At 35.3% G+C, this 14,768-nt stretch overlaps 3 protein-coding genes across 4 annotated transcripts in view; all 3 read right to left on the reverse strand.

Annotated features, from left to right (window-relative positions):
• Positions 1-21: 21 nt before the first annotated feature.
• On the reverse strand, positions 22-4,412 carry LOC111470599 (beta-ureidopropionase). Of its 2 annotated transcripts, XR_002715080.1 has the most exons (7): positions 4,082-4,412; positions 3,472-3,579; positions 2,252-2,440; positions 1,930-2,157; positions 1,627-1,851; positions 214-769; positions 22-85 (listed from the first exon to the last, which is right to left on the reverse strand). XR_002715080.1 is itself a non-coding variant. In XM_023116158.1 (6 exons), exons 1-6 carry the CDS (start codon positions 4,217-4,219, stop codon positions 404-406), a joined length of 1,254 nt encoding a protein of 417 aa, XP_022971926.1. In that variant the 5' UTR covers positions 4,220-4,412; the 3' UTR covers positions 209-403. The 2 variants fall into 2 exon arrangements, 1 of the variants encoding a protein (XP_022971926.1); XM_023116158.1 differs by lacking the exon at positions 22-85 and having other exon boundaries at positions 209-769.
• A 1,579-nt stretch (positions 4,413-5,991) lies between these two features.
• LOC111470580 (magnesium-dependent phosphatase 1) lies at positions 5,992-8,990 on the reverse strand. The gene is made up of 4 exons (XM_023116131.1): positions 8,785-8,990; positions 7,680-7,851; positions 6,502-6,618; positions 5,992-6,419 (listed from the first exon to the last, which is right to left on the reverse strand). The coding sequence occupies exons 1-4, from the start codon at positions 8,892-8,894 to the stop codon at positions 6,252-6,254; spliced, it is 567 nt and encodes a 188-aa protein (XP_022971899.1). The 5' UTR covers positions 8,895-8,990; the 3' UTR covers positions 5,992-6,251.
• A 2,014-nt stretch (positions 8,991-11,004) lies between these two features.
• LOC111470579 (guanosine nucleotide diphosphate dissociation inhibitor At5g09550-like) overlaps positions 11,005-14,768 on the reverse strand; it is a 4,995-nt gene continuing 1,231 nt past the window's right edge. The window contains exons 2-13 of the mRNA XM_023116130.1: positions 14,647-14,709; positions 14,455-14,538; positions 14,200-14,307; positions 13,902-14,074; positions 13,683-13,794; positions 13,460-13,540; positions 13,327-13,389; positions 13,070-13,171; positions 12,610-12,734; positions 12,001-12,211; positions 11,370-11,444; positions 11,005-11,196 (exon numbers count right to left, since the gene is read on the reverse strand). Coding sequence (XP_022971898.1) covers positions 11,140-11,196; positions 11,370-11,444; positions 12,001-12,211; positions 12,610-12,734; positions 13,070-13,171; positions 13,327-13,389; positions 13,460-13,540; positions 13,683-13,794; positions 13,902-14,074; positions 14,200-14,307; positions 14,455-14,538; positions 14,647-14,709 — 1,254 coding nt within the window. The 3' untranslated portion in view covers positions 11,005-11,139. The remainder of the gene's footprint in view (positions 11,197-11,369; positions 11,445-12,000; positions 12,212-12,609; positions 12,735-13,069; positions 13,172-13,326; positions 13,390-13,459; positions 13,541-13,682; positions 13,795-13,901; positions 14,075-14,199; positions 14,308-14,454; positions 14,539-14,646; positions 14,710-14,768) is intronic.

Here is a 14,768-nt window from a genome sequence, read left to right on the forward strand (position 1 = left end):
AAAAGATGAGATCGGTCCAAATAAGCTAAGTAAATATGTGGTCATATGATATGACTTTTTATTGGGAATCACCATAATTATTATACTTGTTATGCCAAGAAAGCTCCTGTTGATTACCCAAATACTCATGATGTATGGATCTCAACCATATTATGATGATATGATGAGAGAATGCTCGCCATGATTCTAAATGATAGAATGTATACTAGCAATCTAAATTCATTGAAAGTTCTTATTACTCTGCTGCTTGATTGTGTATATCTTAACTACACTTTGCAAGGCGACATTTGCTTAGAACAAAGAGTCACATGTTCAAAGCTTACAAACATAAGGGAAAGTGAGCTTACTTGTTCAACTTACATATAGGCTTCTTTTCCAGTCTTTCCAAGTGATCATACTTCCTTCAAGAAGCCTTCTTGTGCAACAAAGGATCAGAGATGACTTGAGGCTCAAACTCGGGCTTTAGATACCGAGCAAGCGTTTCGGCATACATCTCATACCGAGCAGTCATTCGGAATCCCCATTTATCTTTCAGCTGCCTACACAAGTTAAGATCCATGTCTGAGATTAATAAACCATCTCGGGAACGGGAGAGTGAGGGAGTGCAAGATGCATCTGGTGCAGAGAAATGGCTGGACCCATAGAAGTGACCAAAATCTGTATGCTGCGGTTTCCCGTCCCCCGAAGTGAAAGGGTTCGGGAACGTCTCGGTCCCTACACGATTGATCGATCCAACAAAATAACTATTTGCTATTGCAGCATTTCGGGCCTGCAAACATAGAATATTCCATTCAACATTATTTAACGGTAATAGATTGCAGTGCAGATGAAGTACATGAGTTTTCTATAGAAGTTGGTAGAAATACAATAGTAATAGGCTAGTTTCGTAATTTATAATTATACCGGATGTGATTGGTCAAAGTGTAAGAAAGTGGAAGGTCATGCGCTTGTATATAATTACCACAGTAAAACTATATATAGTAAATAACTATGTACAGTCAAAACCTATATTAGTAGAGCTATGGTAGACAGTTACCAATAGTAGATCTGGTAAAACTATATATAATAAACTGAACCATATATATACTCTACTAGACCGTGTTTTGAAAATGTACTTTGAATATATATTTTCTGTATTCTCTGTATTTTCTCTTACGGTAGGTACTCAATATAAACATCTAGTTAATATTTCTCCTTGCATATTCTCGGTAGAAAATAAACTTCTAGCCAATATTCCTCTTTGCATTTTCTCTCACCTATTCTTTGTATTCATCTAGATCGAGTATGTGTTGGTGTGCAATCCTAACACAAAGTTAAAACATCTGCGAAAAAATGTTAACACAAAGATAAAGCATCTAAGCCAAAGGCGAAAAAATGTTAACACAAAGTTGAAGCATCTAAGCCAAAGACAAAAAAACGTTAATACAAAGTTGAAGAATCTAAGCCAAAAGGCGAAAAAAATGTTAACACAAAGTTGAAGCATCATTGTGATTCGTAGTTCTCAATCAAAGGAAAAGGAACAATTATCTGCATTCATTTTCCTTGTTTGACTTTTGGGTATAACTGAAAAGTGAAATGATTACCTGGACCAAACAAGAGATGGATAAGAACAAGTTAAAGACTAACCTCAATAGGCCACATTGGTTCACTGAGTTCACCAACAGTTGCAGAAGGGTTGAAAACTATCTCAGCTCCATTTAAGCCGAAAGCTAACCAGTTTAAAGGGTGGTGCCTCCCATAACATATATTTATCGCAATTTTACCATAGGCTGTCTCGAACACAGGATGCCCGGTGTTTCCTTCCATGTAGTACGTGCTCTCATTAAAGTCGCCAACTCTTGGTATATGGTTCTGCAACACTTCATTAAACAAAGTATTTTCGACAGCCGAGAAAGTGTGACATGAAAATTAACTCAAAATAACTGTTACCTTGCGATGCTTGCCAATTATGTTTCCATGATTTCCAATAACAACAGCAGTATTCCACAAAGTTTCTCCATGACTAACATCTCTCTCAAGAATGGAACTTACAATGACCATGTTGTATTTTAATGCAAGATCCTGTAGAAACCTTGTCGATTCCCCATCAATTGGCTCTGCAAATTCACACCACCGCTTCTCACGGGTACAAAAAGCAAATGGCATCATCCATGCTTCCTATATATGTATGTCTATGAATGTTAAAATAAAAAAACCCAAAAAGAGATATAAGTAGAAATACACAGGAAGATAGCTGGCCAGGGTAACCTACTTGCAAGCATAATATGTTGACTCCAGAAGCACCTGCTGCATCAATAATTGGCTTTACTTTCTCAAGAATAGCCCTCTTTTGGTCTGAAAAGGGGGCAGTTGTTGGAAGGGCAATAGAATTTTGGATAAGACCCACCCTTACTATTCGAGGTACTCTCACTGATTCCTTGTCAGCAATAAAGCGGAAAGCCTGGAATGATTTAAGAGAACAATAGATAGAAACATCAATAAAATGCCATAGAAATTTACTTTTTTAAAAAAAAGAGCCACAAGCTCCTTTCATCACATAAATGTTGCATGGTGAATATAAAAATGGTTATGACATAGATCAGAATAGAAAGGTAGGTCACAGTAATTATTTTGCAGAGAGGCTTTCAAATGTTATCAAAATCATTAGAGATGAATAAATGCAGGCCACTTCAATGGGACCTATTCTCTTAATAAGTGGCAAAGCAGAATAGAAAAGGAGTCTAGTGATGAGTGCTTTTTAGCCTTTTTCTAAAGACTCTCATATGAAGCTAACATGACTCGCTACATACAAGTATAGTCAAAGAAAGATCATCTTCCCGTTGTTGGATAATTGATATGTTAGGATGACATAAAGAGGTCTGACTTTCTAATCATACTTTTGAATTATTTTGATATTTCCTCTTTTTGTATTTGTAAAAGAGAGGGCAAGAGAGCAATGAATGTGAGTTATAAAAAGACTACACAACCCATATTGAACTTCGATTCTCTAGGAAGAATATGAATAAAAATTAAGAACTACATCTTTGTTTTTCGATATAAGAATTAACTTACCATAATCCATCAACTTAATTTTTTATATTCCTCAATAATTTTACGGTAGTAGAATGAGAGGTCATGTGTTCAAACCTCTATAATTTTATTTTCTTCCCGATTTATATTGGTATCCACTTATTCGGCCATCAGCGAATTTCCAAGTTCACAAGTGAGGGGAAGAATTAAAGTATTGATATAAGATTAAATTCATCATAATTCATTGTTAGTGGTGATTTAACAAACCAAAATGACAATATCACGTTTAAACAACAAAATAAAAGGTAGAGATTGCTAATTGTTTCTGGTAAAACAGATCACTGGAACAAAATCAAGCTCTTACTAAAGCAGGCACAAATATTAATAGGTTTCTGCATTGCAAATAGCATATAATCAAAGTTACCAAAGAAACTTAAGAAAAGACTCCTACAAAGTTACTACCTGGAGGTCAAAATCATGCTTTAGAGAAAGACTCTTCACAGGCTCTGCAAGAGAAACAGTTTGAAGCGGCTTTCCACAGTTAAGCCCTAATAGCAACCGGCTAACTTCCTGGGATTAGCAACACAATTTTGAAGTTCGTCGAATATTTCAAATGATCAAAGCAAAGAAAGAAATACCAGAAGCATGCTAACAGAACAAAAATCTATATCAATTCAGAAGTCGCATGTACATACACTACATATATTATATCAGCACTGCTAATCGACCTACGATTAATTCTTTTCAACAAAACGTTCACACGGTCATTTTCAAACCTTTAGCCGAAACAGAGTATCAACAATTAACAACTAAATTTCGAAATCAAAATGTTTAATCAGCTGATAAAACCTAATACATCCAAAAAACCAAGCATCTCTCAAATAAAGTAGGAAAAGATTTCTAGATTCTCAGAATCAACCGCCTAAAAGTACGGAATCAAACAGAAGTCGAAAAAAATGAGCAAAAACAAACGAATCGTAAACAGATCATCAATAATTTTCCGTCATCGCTAATATTTCAGTGAATTCTATCCACACAAAGAAAATCGATCAAAAAAGAAGAGAAAAACGACCTGGAATATCTGAGGTTTGAGATTTGCGGCAAGGAGTTGATGAAGCGAGTCGTAACCACAGACCGAGGCATCGTTAATAGCGTCTTTTCCATCGTTAACCTCTCCATTTACAGCGTCAGTGTTTGAGATCTTCTCCATTGCTCTCTCTTCTTGGTCACGATGAATTGGATCGAGATGAAGGCGTGAGTAAATTGAACACACAACTCGATGATGATTGATTATATAAATTGTGGTTTATCCGACAAATTATTGTAAAACCAGCGGAGCAATTCTAGCATACGATTGAGCTGTATCGCCATCACCAACCCGCCATGTGTGCCTACGAAAAATATTCCAAATTCGGGTATAATCCAAAAACAAATACATTAATTAATTATTAAAATATTATTTTCTTTGTATTATTTAAGTTTAGTCCATTAACATTTTTTTTTTATGAATTTTGAAAATATATCCACCTAATATCTTTGTTGCATGAGAATTAATATAATTTATTTAATAATTTTTAAAGTTTTTAAATACATTAAACATAATTTAAAATCATATTTTATGTATCAATTAATTTTTTTTAAAATAAAGTCCAAAAAAAATTTACTTTTCAAAATTTTGAACCAAATAAATATAAAACTCAAATTTTAAAATTAAATTTATTTTCCAACCCTCTTAAAAATAATTTTAAAATATATTTTCAAAATTAAATTGTAAATCTTAATTAAATATTTATAAATAAATAAATAAAAACAAAATTTTAATAATCACTATCATCAATTCCAGTATTTGAATTTTATGGATAATTATTATTATTATTATTATTATCACTGTATATATTTGCAATTTTAATTATTTTTTATTTTAGAGTAAAATTTAATTTAAGTATTACAATTTTTACGCTTAACTTATTTATTTTAGAGTAAAATAATTTTTAAAGTTTAAGATCAAGACTGTAATGACTATTTGAGTGTGAGATGCAATTTAATGAAATTAAAAGTTTATGGTCGAAATTAACTTCTTCCTTCAAAAATTGATTCATTAAAAAATATAGTAACAAAACAGAAAATTTTATTATTTGATTCATCTGTTCAATCATTGTTATTTTGTATTTGCCTAGAGATAACTGGGATGAACTTTGTACGAGAGACTTTGATTATAGTCATTGGCTACCACTCGTGGTTGTAGGGAAATTTCTTCTCTCCGAACCACGTAAATCTTTATCTTTTTATTTAATTCCTGTTTGTGGGTGTGTGAGTGTGATCAATCTTACTTTTACTTATGGAAAACACAATACTTCGAATCACATTTGGTCGATCTCCAGAGTTTTAGGGTATTTGGGTCCGGTAAAGGTTCAAGTCCACCGCTAGCTAATATTGTTCTTTTTAGGCTTTTCGTTAAAGTTTTTAAAACGTGTATGCTAGAAAGAGGTTTCCATTCGTTCTCCTCCTCAATCGATATGAAATCTCACAATTCACCCTCGACCCAACGTCCTTGCTAGCCCTCCGCCTCGTATCCACCCCCTTCGGGGTTCAACCTCCTCACTAACACACTACCCCGTGCCTGGCTCTCATACTATTTGTAACAGTCTAAGCCCAAACTCAAGTTCACCACTAGCAGATATTATCTTTTTGAACTTTCCCTCAAAAAGTTTTTAAAACTTGTATGTCATAGAGATGTTTTCACACTCTTATAAATAATGTTTCATTCTCTTCTCCAACCGATGTGAGATCTCACATGTTCAAAGGAGTTTAAAAGATATTGATTGATTGATTGTTAGCTAGATATTATTCTTTTTGACTAGAAACTCTTTTTTGTAGGTTGAGGCTCCTCGTACCTAGGCTGCTTCTTTGTTAATATCGCACAACAACTCACACTCAATCTAGATGAACACACAAAATAAGAAAGAGAAAATGCAAGGAGTATAGGCTAAAGATTTATATTGATAACTCCTAATATCTACAGAGAACACAAAAAATACATTTTCAAAACACTACCCAGTTCAGTTTACTATATATAGCTTTACCAGATATAATCATCTCCAGTATAACCATCTATCCTACATAGTTTTATCAGATATAGCTTTGTTTGTTTACTACATACGAACTATTTACTTTATATGTCATTTATCATATATAGTTTTATTATATATAACCATTGAATAAGCTATAAATAAACCGTTCTTTTACCCCGTCCTCTCAAATGAAGTTGAGTTTTGAGTGTAGTATGTCCATTTCTTCTTGTTGTCCTCAATTTTATTCACATTGTGGGCGTAAGTTGTAAGTCCCTGCCTCAGTGCCTCAAGATTAACTCCATTGTCAACCAGAATACTTGAGACTCCCATTTTTGAAACCTGTTGTTGCCATCACAAAACTTTGTTAAGATGGGGAAATAAGTAGATATGATATCCTTAAACTGTTTAGTATGAGTTTTACCGTTACGATATTCCGATCCTCGTCGTCAAAAAATAGCATAGACGTGAAAGGTACACCGGTACTCGAATGAATTCTCTGGAAATGATCTGTTTTGTGTGTCCAACTAGCAAAAATCTCCTGGAAATGATCATCATGAAAAACAGGATAGAGTTCATAAGCAAAGATTTCTTGCTATAAGCTGATTAGTTAAAATAGCAATGGCAAGGGATGCTCGTCAGTCCCTTGATAAGAATATGAGGAAGTTGCTAGAAGAAATAAAGTACATTTTTGTGCTGTTGGAACGGCTCAAGTCCACCGCTAGCAGATATTGTCCTCTTCAGACTTTCTCTTTCAGAGTTTCCCTCAAGGTTTTTAAAACGTGTCTGCTAATGAGAGGTTTTCACACCCTTATAATAATGTTTCGTTTCCCTTTCCAACTAATGTGGGATCTCACAGTATACCCCATTTGGGGTCTAGTGTCCTCGTTGGCGCTCGTTTCTCTTCCAATCGATGTGGGATCTCACAATCCACCCTTCTTCGGGGTTCAGTGTCCTTCCTGGCACTCATTCCTCTCTTCAATCGATGTGGGATCTCATAATCTACCCTCCTTCGGGGCTCAGTGTCTTCGCTGACACTCGCTCCTCTCTCCAATCGATGTGGGATCTCACAATCCACCCTCCTTCGGGGCCCAGTGTCCTCATTGGCACTCGCTTCTCTCTCCAATCGATGTGGGATCTCACAATCCACCCTCCTTCGAAACCCAGTATCCTTGTTGACACTCGTTCCTCTCTCCAATTGATGAAGGATCTCACACTCCACCCCCTCTTTGGGACTCAGTGTCCTCGCTAGCACTCGTTACTCTCTCCAATTGATGTAGGATCTATCAATCCAGCCTCTTTGAGACCAAACGTCTTTGTTGGCACACCGTTCGGTGTCCACTACCCTTTGATGCTCAATGTCTACCCTTTGATGCTCAATGTCCTCGTTGGCATACAACCTGGTGTCTGAAATATTCTTTTAGCTACAAATTTTGAAGGTTCATTCGTGCCAGGATCATAGAGAATACTGCTGGGAAAACATCATTTAACCAAGAGAAATGGATAATTCTCATTCCACAAAGAAGCAGAAGAAATAGACTAAAACTTCAAAGCTGATAACTGAACGAGAAATGTAAAATGACTAATCAGTCGCGTTCTCACCTGAGTTACGAACATCGACTTGATTCCTAATTTATCGATAAACGTGTTGGCAATATCAGATGTTGGTGATCTAGAAGCGATGGCAAGGTCAATTCCCTTGTCTTTAAGTGCATATAATATGCCATTGGCATGAGGAAACAGAGATGGTTGTTCACGTTTTGAGAGACAATCACTGTCAAAAAAATCAAAGGGTTATTGAGCTAGTCTTTAGTGAATGAATTTCATCCATAGGCTAGCTAAGAGATATTGTTTCTTTAGGCTTTTTTTTTCGCGCTTCTTCTCAAGATTTTTAAAACGCTGTCTGTTAGGCCATTTTTCGGCTAATCTAGCCTCTTCCATCTCTCGGGACCAACAAAGGGTAGTATAGGAATATTCACCTGTTGTCCATCAACTACGCCTTTTCCCCTGATCTTAGGCCTTGATTCACCCTCCATGGATGAACCTTGCAGAGGAACCCTTAGGTTTATAGGGCATTGGATTTTCACCAATGTTTGCTTTACTCAAGTCGACGGAGAGTTTATCACACCCTTATAAAGAATACTTCATTATCCTCACCAATCGATGCGGGATCTCACAATCTACACGAGGCTATGTGCCAGTAAGAAGGCTGGCCTTGAAGGGGAGTGGATTAGGTGGTCCCACGTCGAATGGAGAAGAGAACGGGTGCCAGAGGACCCTGAGCCTTGAATGGATGGATTGTGAGATCCCACATCGGTTGGGGAAGAGAACAAAACATTCGTTATAAGGGTGTAGAAACCTCTCTCTAGACACGTTTTAAAAACTTTGAGTGGAAGCCAAAATAAAAGCCTAAATAAGACGCTATCGGCTAACAGTCGGCTAGAAGAATCTTCTTGTTCTAGTCAAATTACAAGACGAACAAAATGAAAAACAATTAAAGCAAACGTAAACATAGACCACAACAGGCGATTCATTTCATCAAAACTCCACTAACAGCAGAAGAAAGCGCAGCAGCATTCAATCGGCTCAGAAATGAATCCAATAAAACAGTTCAAGCACAAAAAAAAAAACTCCATCGAAATGCGTTTTTCAGAGTCAACAATCGGAAAAGTGAATCAAAAGATGAAAAAAGAGGAGGAGAAATTACCAATAGAACGGCCAGAGAGTGTAATCGAGGTCGAAAACAACCAATTTCGGAAGAACTTTGAACATTCCTATAATCTGCAGAGCCTCCGCCTTGACGCTCTCGTCGTCCATCTCTGTTCCTCCACTCCGACGACGCGGAACTGCCTTGGATTGGATTCGCGCTTTGTCAAGCAATTGATTGGTTGAACGTTCAACCGTTGAAATTTGGGGTTTTGAATTTGGAATAGCAAGGCAACTATTAGAGTCAGTCAATTTGAGGATACTAATTCAATGCTCAATGTAGCAATTTCTGCAATTACAAAAACATAATAAAATATTTTGCCAAAATGAAAAAAATACCTTTGTAACAATAAAAAAATAAAAATAATAATACGTATTTTATATCGAGTATATCGATAAAATCTAGACATGCGATATTCGACCAATCTGAGTATAGCTTAGTGGAAAAAAACGTCAATTCTTATCTTGAAGTCTCTAAAATGGTTGAACTAAAAAAATGGTGGTATTTTGCTCGGGGTAGGCTATGTTACCTTTACCCTAGAAGTTATCAGCATCATAGTTTCTAACGAGAGCTCTTCAATAAAATTAGTAAACCGTCGACTTCAAAAAACTTAAAGAAAACAACTCGTGACAAATTTAAGGAAAATTTTACTAAGACTGCTCATTCAATCGGAGAGTTATACAATATGGTACCTAGTTTACGACTATTCATTCAGTGTTCATAGGATGATAACAGATGAGATGATCGGGTGAGAGCATTTAGGATGCTATGCGGGCTATAAATGACTGTATTAGCCCCATTTGGAATTGTGTTAGTATAGCTATATTATGTTACATTTAAATTTCCAAGTTTTCAAATTCGACCTCCTTTACAACGTATCAAGAAACTAAAATTGTATTAAATTTTATGTAATTTCTAATACATATCTTTGGGATCCTTCCTTTTTTCAAAGGGAACGAACAGAGATAGAATCAGACCGATTCCCTAGATGTTTTTCTGGATATTCTCCAATGTCCCGGCTATTCACGGAACGTGAGAAGCAGAAATCATTCGTTCTTTTTTCTCTGAGAGATGGTCAGGACTTCATATGGGTTCGAATCCTATTGAGATGTTCATTAGAGATCAAAAATTGTTGAAGAAAGAACAAGATGTTTCTTTTGTCCCTTCTATAGAAGGTATATGATCCTACGCGGTGATTTAATTCGATGAAATTAAAAGTTGAGAGTTTAATTTAATACCTTTTAAATAAAAAAAATTAATTAATTATGTTCTAAAATATTTTATTTTTCAATGAACAAAAAAAAAAAAATTAAATTTGAAATAATCATGCACCCATCTCTTTCAATTGACCTTGATGGTTTCAATATTTTAAACTTAGGACTAAATACATTGTTGGTTGTTAATGGCTTGAGGTGGTGCTTACTTAGCCTCTAAGATTTCCAAGGAGACCATGTTTTTGAAAACAAATTTTCACCATAAAATAAATGAAAAATAGATGTGTATAGCTCCATTTTTTGAAAGATCTTGGCTTTCGTGTTTTGGTGGGTCTCCGAGATCCTTTCGATGACCTATGTTGTGTTGAAAGGATATTTATATGATCCGATTGATTGCGTAAAGCTCGCGGTAGCAACAGAACTAGGGAAAGTATACAGAAAAGACAATTTTTTTCTATTCTATTAGTATTAGTTAATGATCTCGGCTCAGTGAGTCATTTCTTCATGTAAACAATATCACGTCCTTTTACTTTTTTATTTAAATTCTCTGAGTTCTTTATTCAAATATATCAATTACAACATAAAAAAAGAAATTACTTCTAAAGCGGGAAATTTTTGTAACGCATACTAAATAATAATAATAAAGAAAATTTGCTAGTTAATAGTTTCAGTGGATCATTTTATTTGAAGAACGGATCCTTTTTGAAAAGAGATAAGAGCAGGTGAATCAGAAATTAAGAATCAAATACAAGATAAATTAAGGGCCACGATGTCCTTAAAACCTATATGCGATGGAATATTTGCTTATTTTAAAATAATTTTGGTGTTGGAAAAGTTGTTTATAAGGGTAAATATGGAAAGTTTTGGAGGTACTAGAAATTTTTCAATAAATAAGAAACAAGCCATATAGGTAATGACAGCCTCTAGAACCATAAAGAAACTTATCTCTGAAATTTAGGGAAGACAGTAATGCATTGGAATCCACATCTGAATATATATATTGGGAATCCATTAATAAAATCACCAACACACTCGGATGCAGTAAGTGGTTGCAGAAAAAATAAAAAAAATTAATTAGAAACAACCAAACAATCAAACAAAAATGTTGCCTTTTCTCTTAAGAATTGACGCAATTATTATCTCAATCATCATCAGCAGAAGCACTTGCAGCACTGAGATCCACAGAAAGATCAAGAGCCTGCCACAATTTAAGAGAGAGTTGTTGGCAGATATCATACCAGAGGATTTCGTTTCAAATCATTTTTCATAACTTTTTTTCGTTTTTTGAAAATGGTTTGCAGAAATTATCTGAAAATTCTAGTCAAAATTTGCCGAATGGAATTTGAACTATTTCAAAAGGATTATTGTTACCTTTCCAGTGATGTTGCTGTACATAGCAAGCACATCTGCGACTGTAGACTCAAAATGGGTGCTTGCATCGTAACTCTGCATTAAAACCAATGTTCAAAGCTCGTAAAACATGTCAAAGTAGAGAATATAAACAGATTGAATCTCAACCATTGATTTGTTAAACAAAAATGGAAAAAAAAAAAAAAATGCAAGTGGTTTAATCCAACTAATTCTGCTTGCACAATAAAGTTTCAATAAATTCTTGTTAATATCCGCGCTAGGAAATTAAGAACATAAAGCCAAAATAAGATGTCCAAATAAGAACGTCTACACGACTGATAAACTATTCATACCCAAAATGATTATATCCATTGATAAGTTAGGAAGAGTTTTAACCATACATAATCTCTTTAACCATCCCATCAAATAAGTGGAAGATTCATTAAACGGTAAAACGTTACCTTGCCATAATGTGATGGGCTTCCAGTGCCAATAAAAAGTAACTCATCCAATGGTATTTAACATCCAGAAAACGGCCAAATAAAAGGAATCCGTTATTTCAGTATTGCATGTTCGGTTTTGTATCTATGCTTTCCATTTGCCTACAACAATTTCTTTTATGAGAATGGAAGAAATAGATTTTTGAACTTACCATAGATATGAAGCAATTGTCTGTTTCATGATTATTTGCGGGAATAAATCTGTCATAAGTTTCATAGAATATCTCATCAACAGGTCCAAGGAGGTCAATCCCAGGCTTCAATTCTATCTCAGGATTGTCAGTCTCTGCTTCTGTGGAAACGAAAGCAATAAATTTTCCTTTTGGAGCAACGTTGTGTGCGTATGAGCAACAGAAGAGGTACCTAGGAAAAAAAGAAAAAGGAAAACAACTAATTAGTTTATGAGACTGTCAGAAGAAGAATTAACAGGTATCAATCAAACCATTACTTTATGTAATGTGCTTATGATGTATCACCAGGCTATTAGCTAGTGTGTATCATTTTACAAGAATCGAGTATGGTATAGATCAATCAGAAGAGGTATGCGATTCTAGAATTCCGTTTGTTTTCTGGATTTGAAAAAGTGCAGATTTAATCTTATGATAGGTTCGGAATTTCTTATGATAATCTTCCATGTCTAAGACGTATCTTAATGCCTGAAAGTTAGGTAGGATAATTCTTGCTTAGGGATTATATTGCCCCCAATTTTTATAAAGAGGTGATCAAGAATGGCTTTTGTAATGTTTTGGCATAGCACTTACATGTCTGATTTACGGCCAAGTTGCTTTTGCGGTAGGATAACCTGAGCTGAATGAGAATCATGGGTGTTTGGGATTGGATGACTCATTATACAAACTGCACGAGCTACTTTTCCAACCTTTTGAACCTGTTAAGATTTAACAAACCAGAATCGACAGATAAAACGTAATAACCTCTACCATATATATATATATGCATCTATAACCGCCTTGGGTTTAGGTGGACAACTCGGAAAATACACATCGACAGAAATGGTACTGAACATCCTTTCTGTAATTGTATAGGCTCCCATAGCAATAGTTTATTTTGGTTCAGGCATTTGCTCTTATAATCTTACTAAAGAATGAGCCATTTTCATTGTTACCATACCCCTGGTAAAATTAAGTCTGCCTGTCTAGGTCGGGTGGATATATAAAAGTCTTTGGCCTCCATTGGTTAATACTTTTTGGATGTTGAGAGTACCTTGTTTGGCAGATACGATGGGTCACAAACAACTTTTTTGCATTTAGCAGTTTCTCCTTCAGAAGTCACACCATAAGCTTTCCCATCGCCATCAAACTCGACCTGTTATTCGAAAATCAATAAATCTCAAAAGGGGTTACTTTTAGATTTTAAGTTACATAGTAATCATTGATTTATGGCGAACATGATGAGGATCAAGAAATTTACAGAGCTTAGGATACAAGCCAACTGTTAGCGAGGTACACTCTTAAGTTTACCTTACATTCTGGCTTGTTGAGCATGTAAGTTCCACCATAAACGGCACTTAAACGGGCAAATGCCTGACAATAATGTTATAAAAAGATAAGAAAATTCTTTGTATGATATTAAAGATTTAAACTATAAACATACCTGAGGCAACTCTCCAAGTCCGTAGAGTGGATAGATATAGGGAGATCCTCCTTGGAAGCGTGCCAAAGATTCTGCGTAAAGCTATATACAACAAATGCCAATTCCTTTGAATACAAACAGCTTACCATTTTAATGAAGTGCAAGACTTTCAATTTTCTTTTCTTATTATAGAACATATGTTAAGACGAAAGTAAAGAGTACAAAGCATAAAAGACGGTTTTACCTTCATTTTCTTCACAAAATCTAATGCTGGACCATCCAAATAACTATCGTCAAAATGTAGTGCCAAAGCATGCCCAATAAAGTCAATTGTATCATCTTCTAGCCCATACTTCCTGCAATACCAAATGCAGGAGAATGAATGAAAAGACTCTCTTCAAATTAAATAAAAGTGGCACCAAATCTAGTATATAAACTAGTATGGGGGACAAGACATGCTCACGTGATGAGTTCTCTAGCTGTAACTTTGGTTAAATCTAAACCTTCGTGAGATTTTGGATCCTTTTCATCATAATCTTGAACATAAATGAAGAACTTTCGAGCACGACGTTTCTCGAAAAGTCCCATCAGTGGTGACTTCAGAGCTTCAACATCAGTAGCTGGAACTTTGTAAATCTGAAAAGAAAAGAAAAAGACGCTCAGATACACGAATAGCCTAACATTTTTTTTCTTTCTTAATTGATTGTTATTATTAAGACAGAAACAAAGATAGGGGAGCGTTCTATAACCATTCAGCTTACCTTTCCCTTGTTATACACAAAACTACCATCAACCGCCTTGAAGTGTAGGTATTTGGTAACATCTGTGTGGATGAGTACTCGTACCAAACCACCATTGGCCATCATGAACTATGGAGGAAAAAATGGACAGAAGCTCTCAGGTCGACCTTAACACTTAAGTACCTTTTGATAACCAATTTGTTTTTAGTTCTCTTGTTTAGAAATCAAGTCTGTTTAATATCAACATTGTACTCTTTATTTAATTTCGTAATGTACCTTGGGTATCATATCAACATTGTACTCTTTGCTCATGCCCAACTGTTCAGGAGGCTTATCATTCCCCCTGAAACGTTTCCAAAGCTGTAGGAGGGAAGAGAAACATATGTAATATAATAACAGAAAATTTGACCAAGGGAATAGGATTTAAATCAAGGGAAAACTTATTCCATGAATTTTATTATATTAAACCTGTATGAGATTAAGAGAGGTTGATGCTCCTCCATAATAATCATTTCTATCCATATGAAGTACCTGTTCCAGAAGATTACTGGTTTAATCACAAAATCGGGGGGGGGGGGGGGGGGGGGGGG

The sequence above is a fragment of the Cucurbita maxima genome, unplaced genomic scaffold, assembly GCF_002738345.1.
Source record: "Cucurbita maxima cultivar Rimu unplaced genomic scaffold, Cmax_1.0 Cma_Scf00046, whole genome shotgun sequence".
NCBI classification, from domain to species: Eukaryota; Viridiplantae; Streptophyta; class Magnoliopsida; order Cucurbitales; family Cucurbitaceae; genus Cucurbita; species Cucurbita maxima.

Coding starts and splice junctions, on each gene's coding strand:
- LOC111470599 (XM_023116158.1), bottom strand. CDS start 4,219: ATGGAGAAGATCTCAAACACTGACGCTGTAAATGGAGAGGTTAACGAT. Junction 3,580..4,081: donor TCAAACCTCAGATATTCCAG/GTCGTTTTTCTC, acceptor TGCTAATCCCAG/GAAGTTAGCCGGTTGCTATT. Junction 2,441..3,471: donor AGCATGATTTTGACCTCCAG/GTAGTAACTTTG, acceptor AAATCATTCCAG/GCTTTCCGCTTTATTGCTGA.
- LOC111470580 (XM_023116131.1), bottom strand. CDS start 8,894: ATGGACGACGAGAGCGTCAAGGCGGAGGCTCTGCAGATTATAGGAATG. Junction 7,852..8,784: donor ACTCTCTGGCCGTTCTATTG/GTAATTTCTCCT, acceptor TTTTTTTGACAG/TGATTGTCTCTCAAAACGTG. Junction 6,619..7,679: donor AGTCGATGTTCGTAACTCAG/GTGAGAACGCGA, acceptor GATCATTTCCAG/GAGATTTTTGCTAGTTGGAC.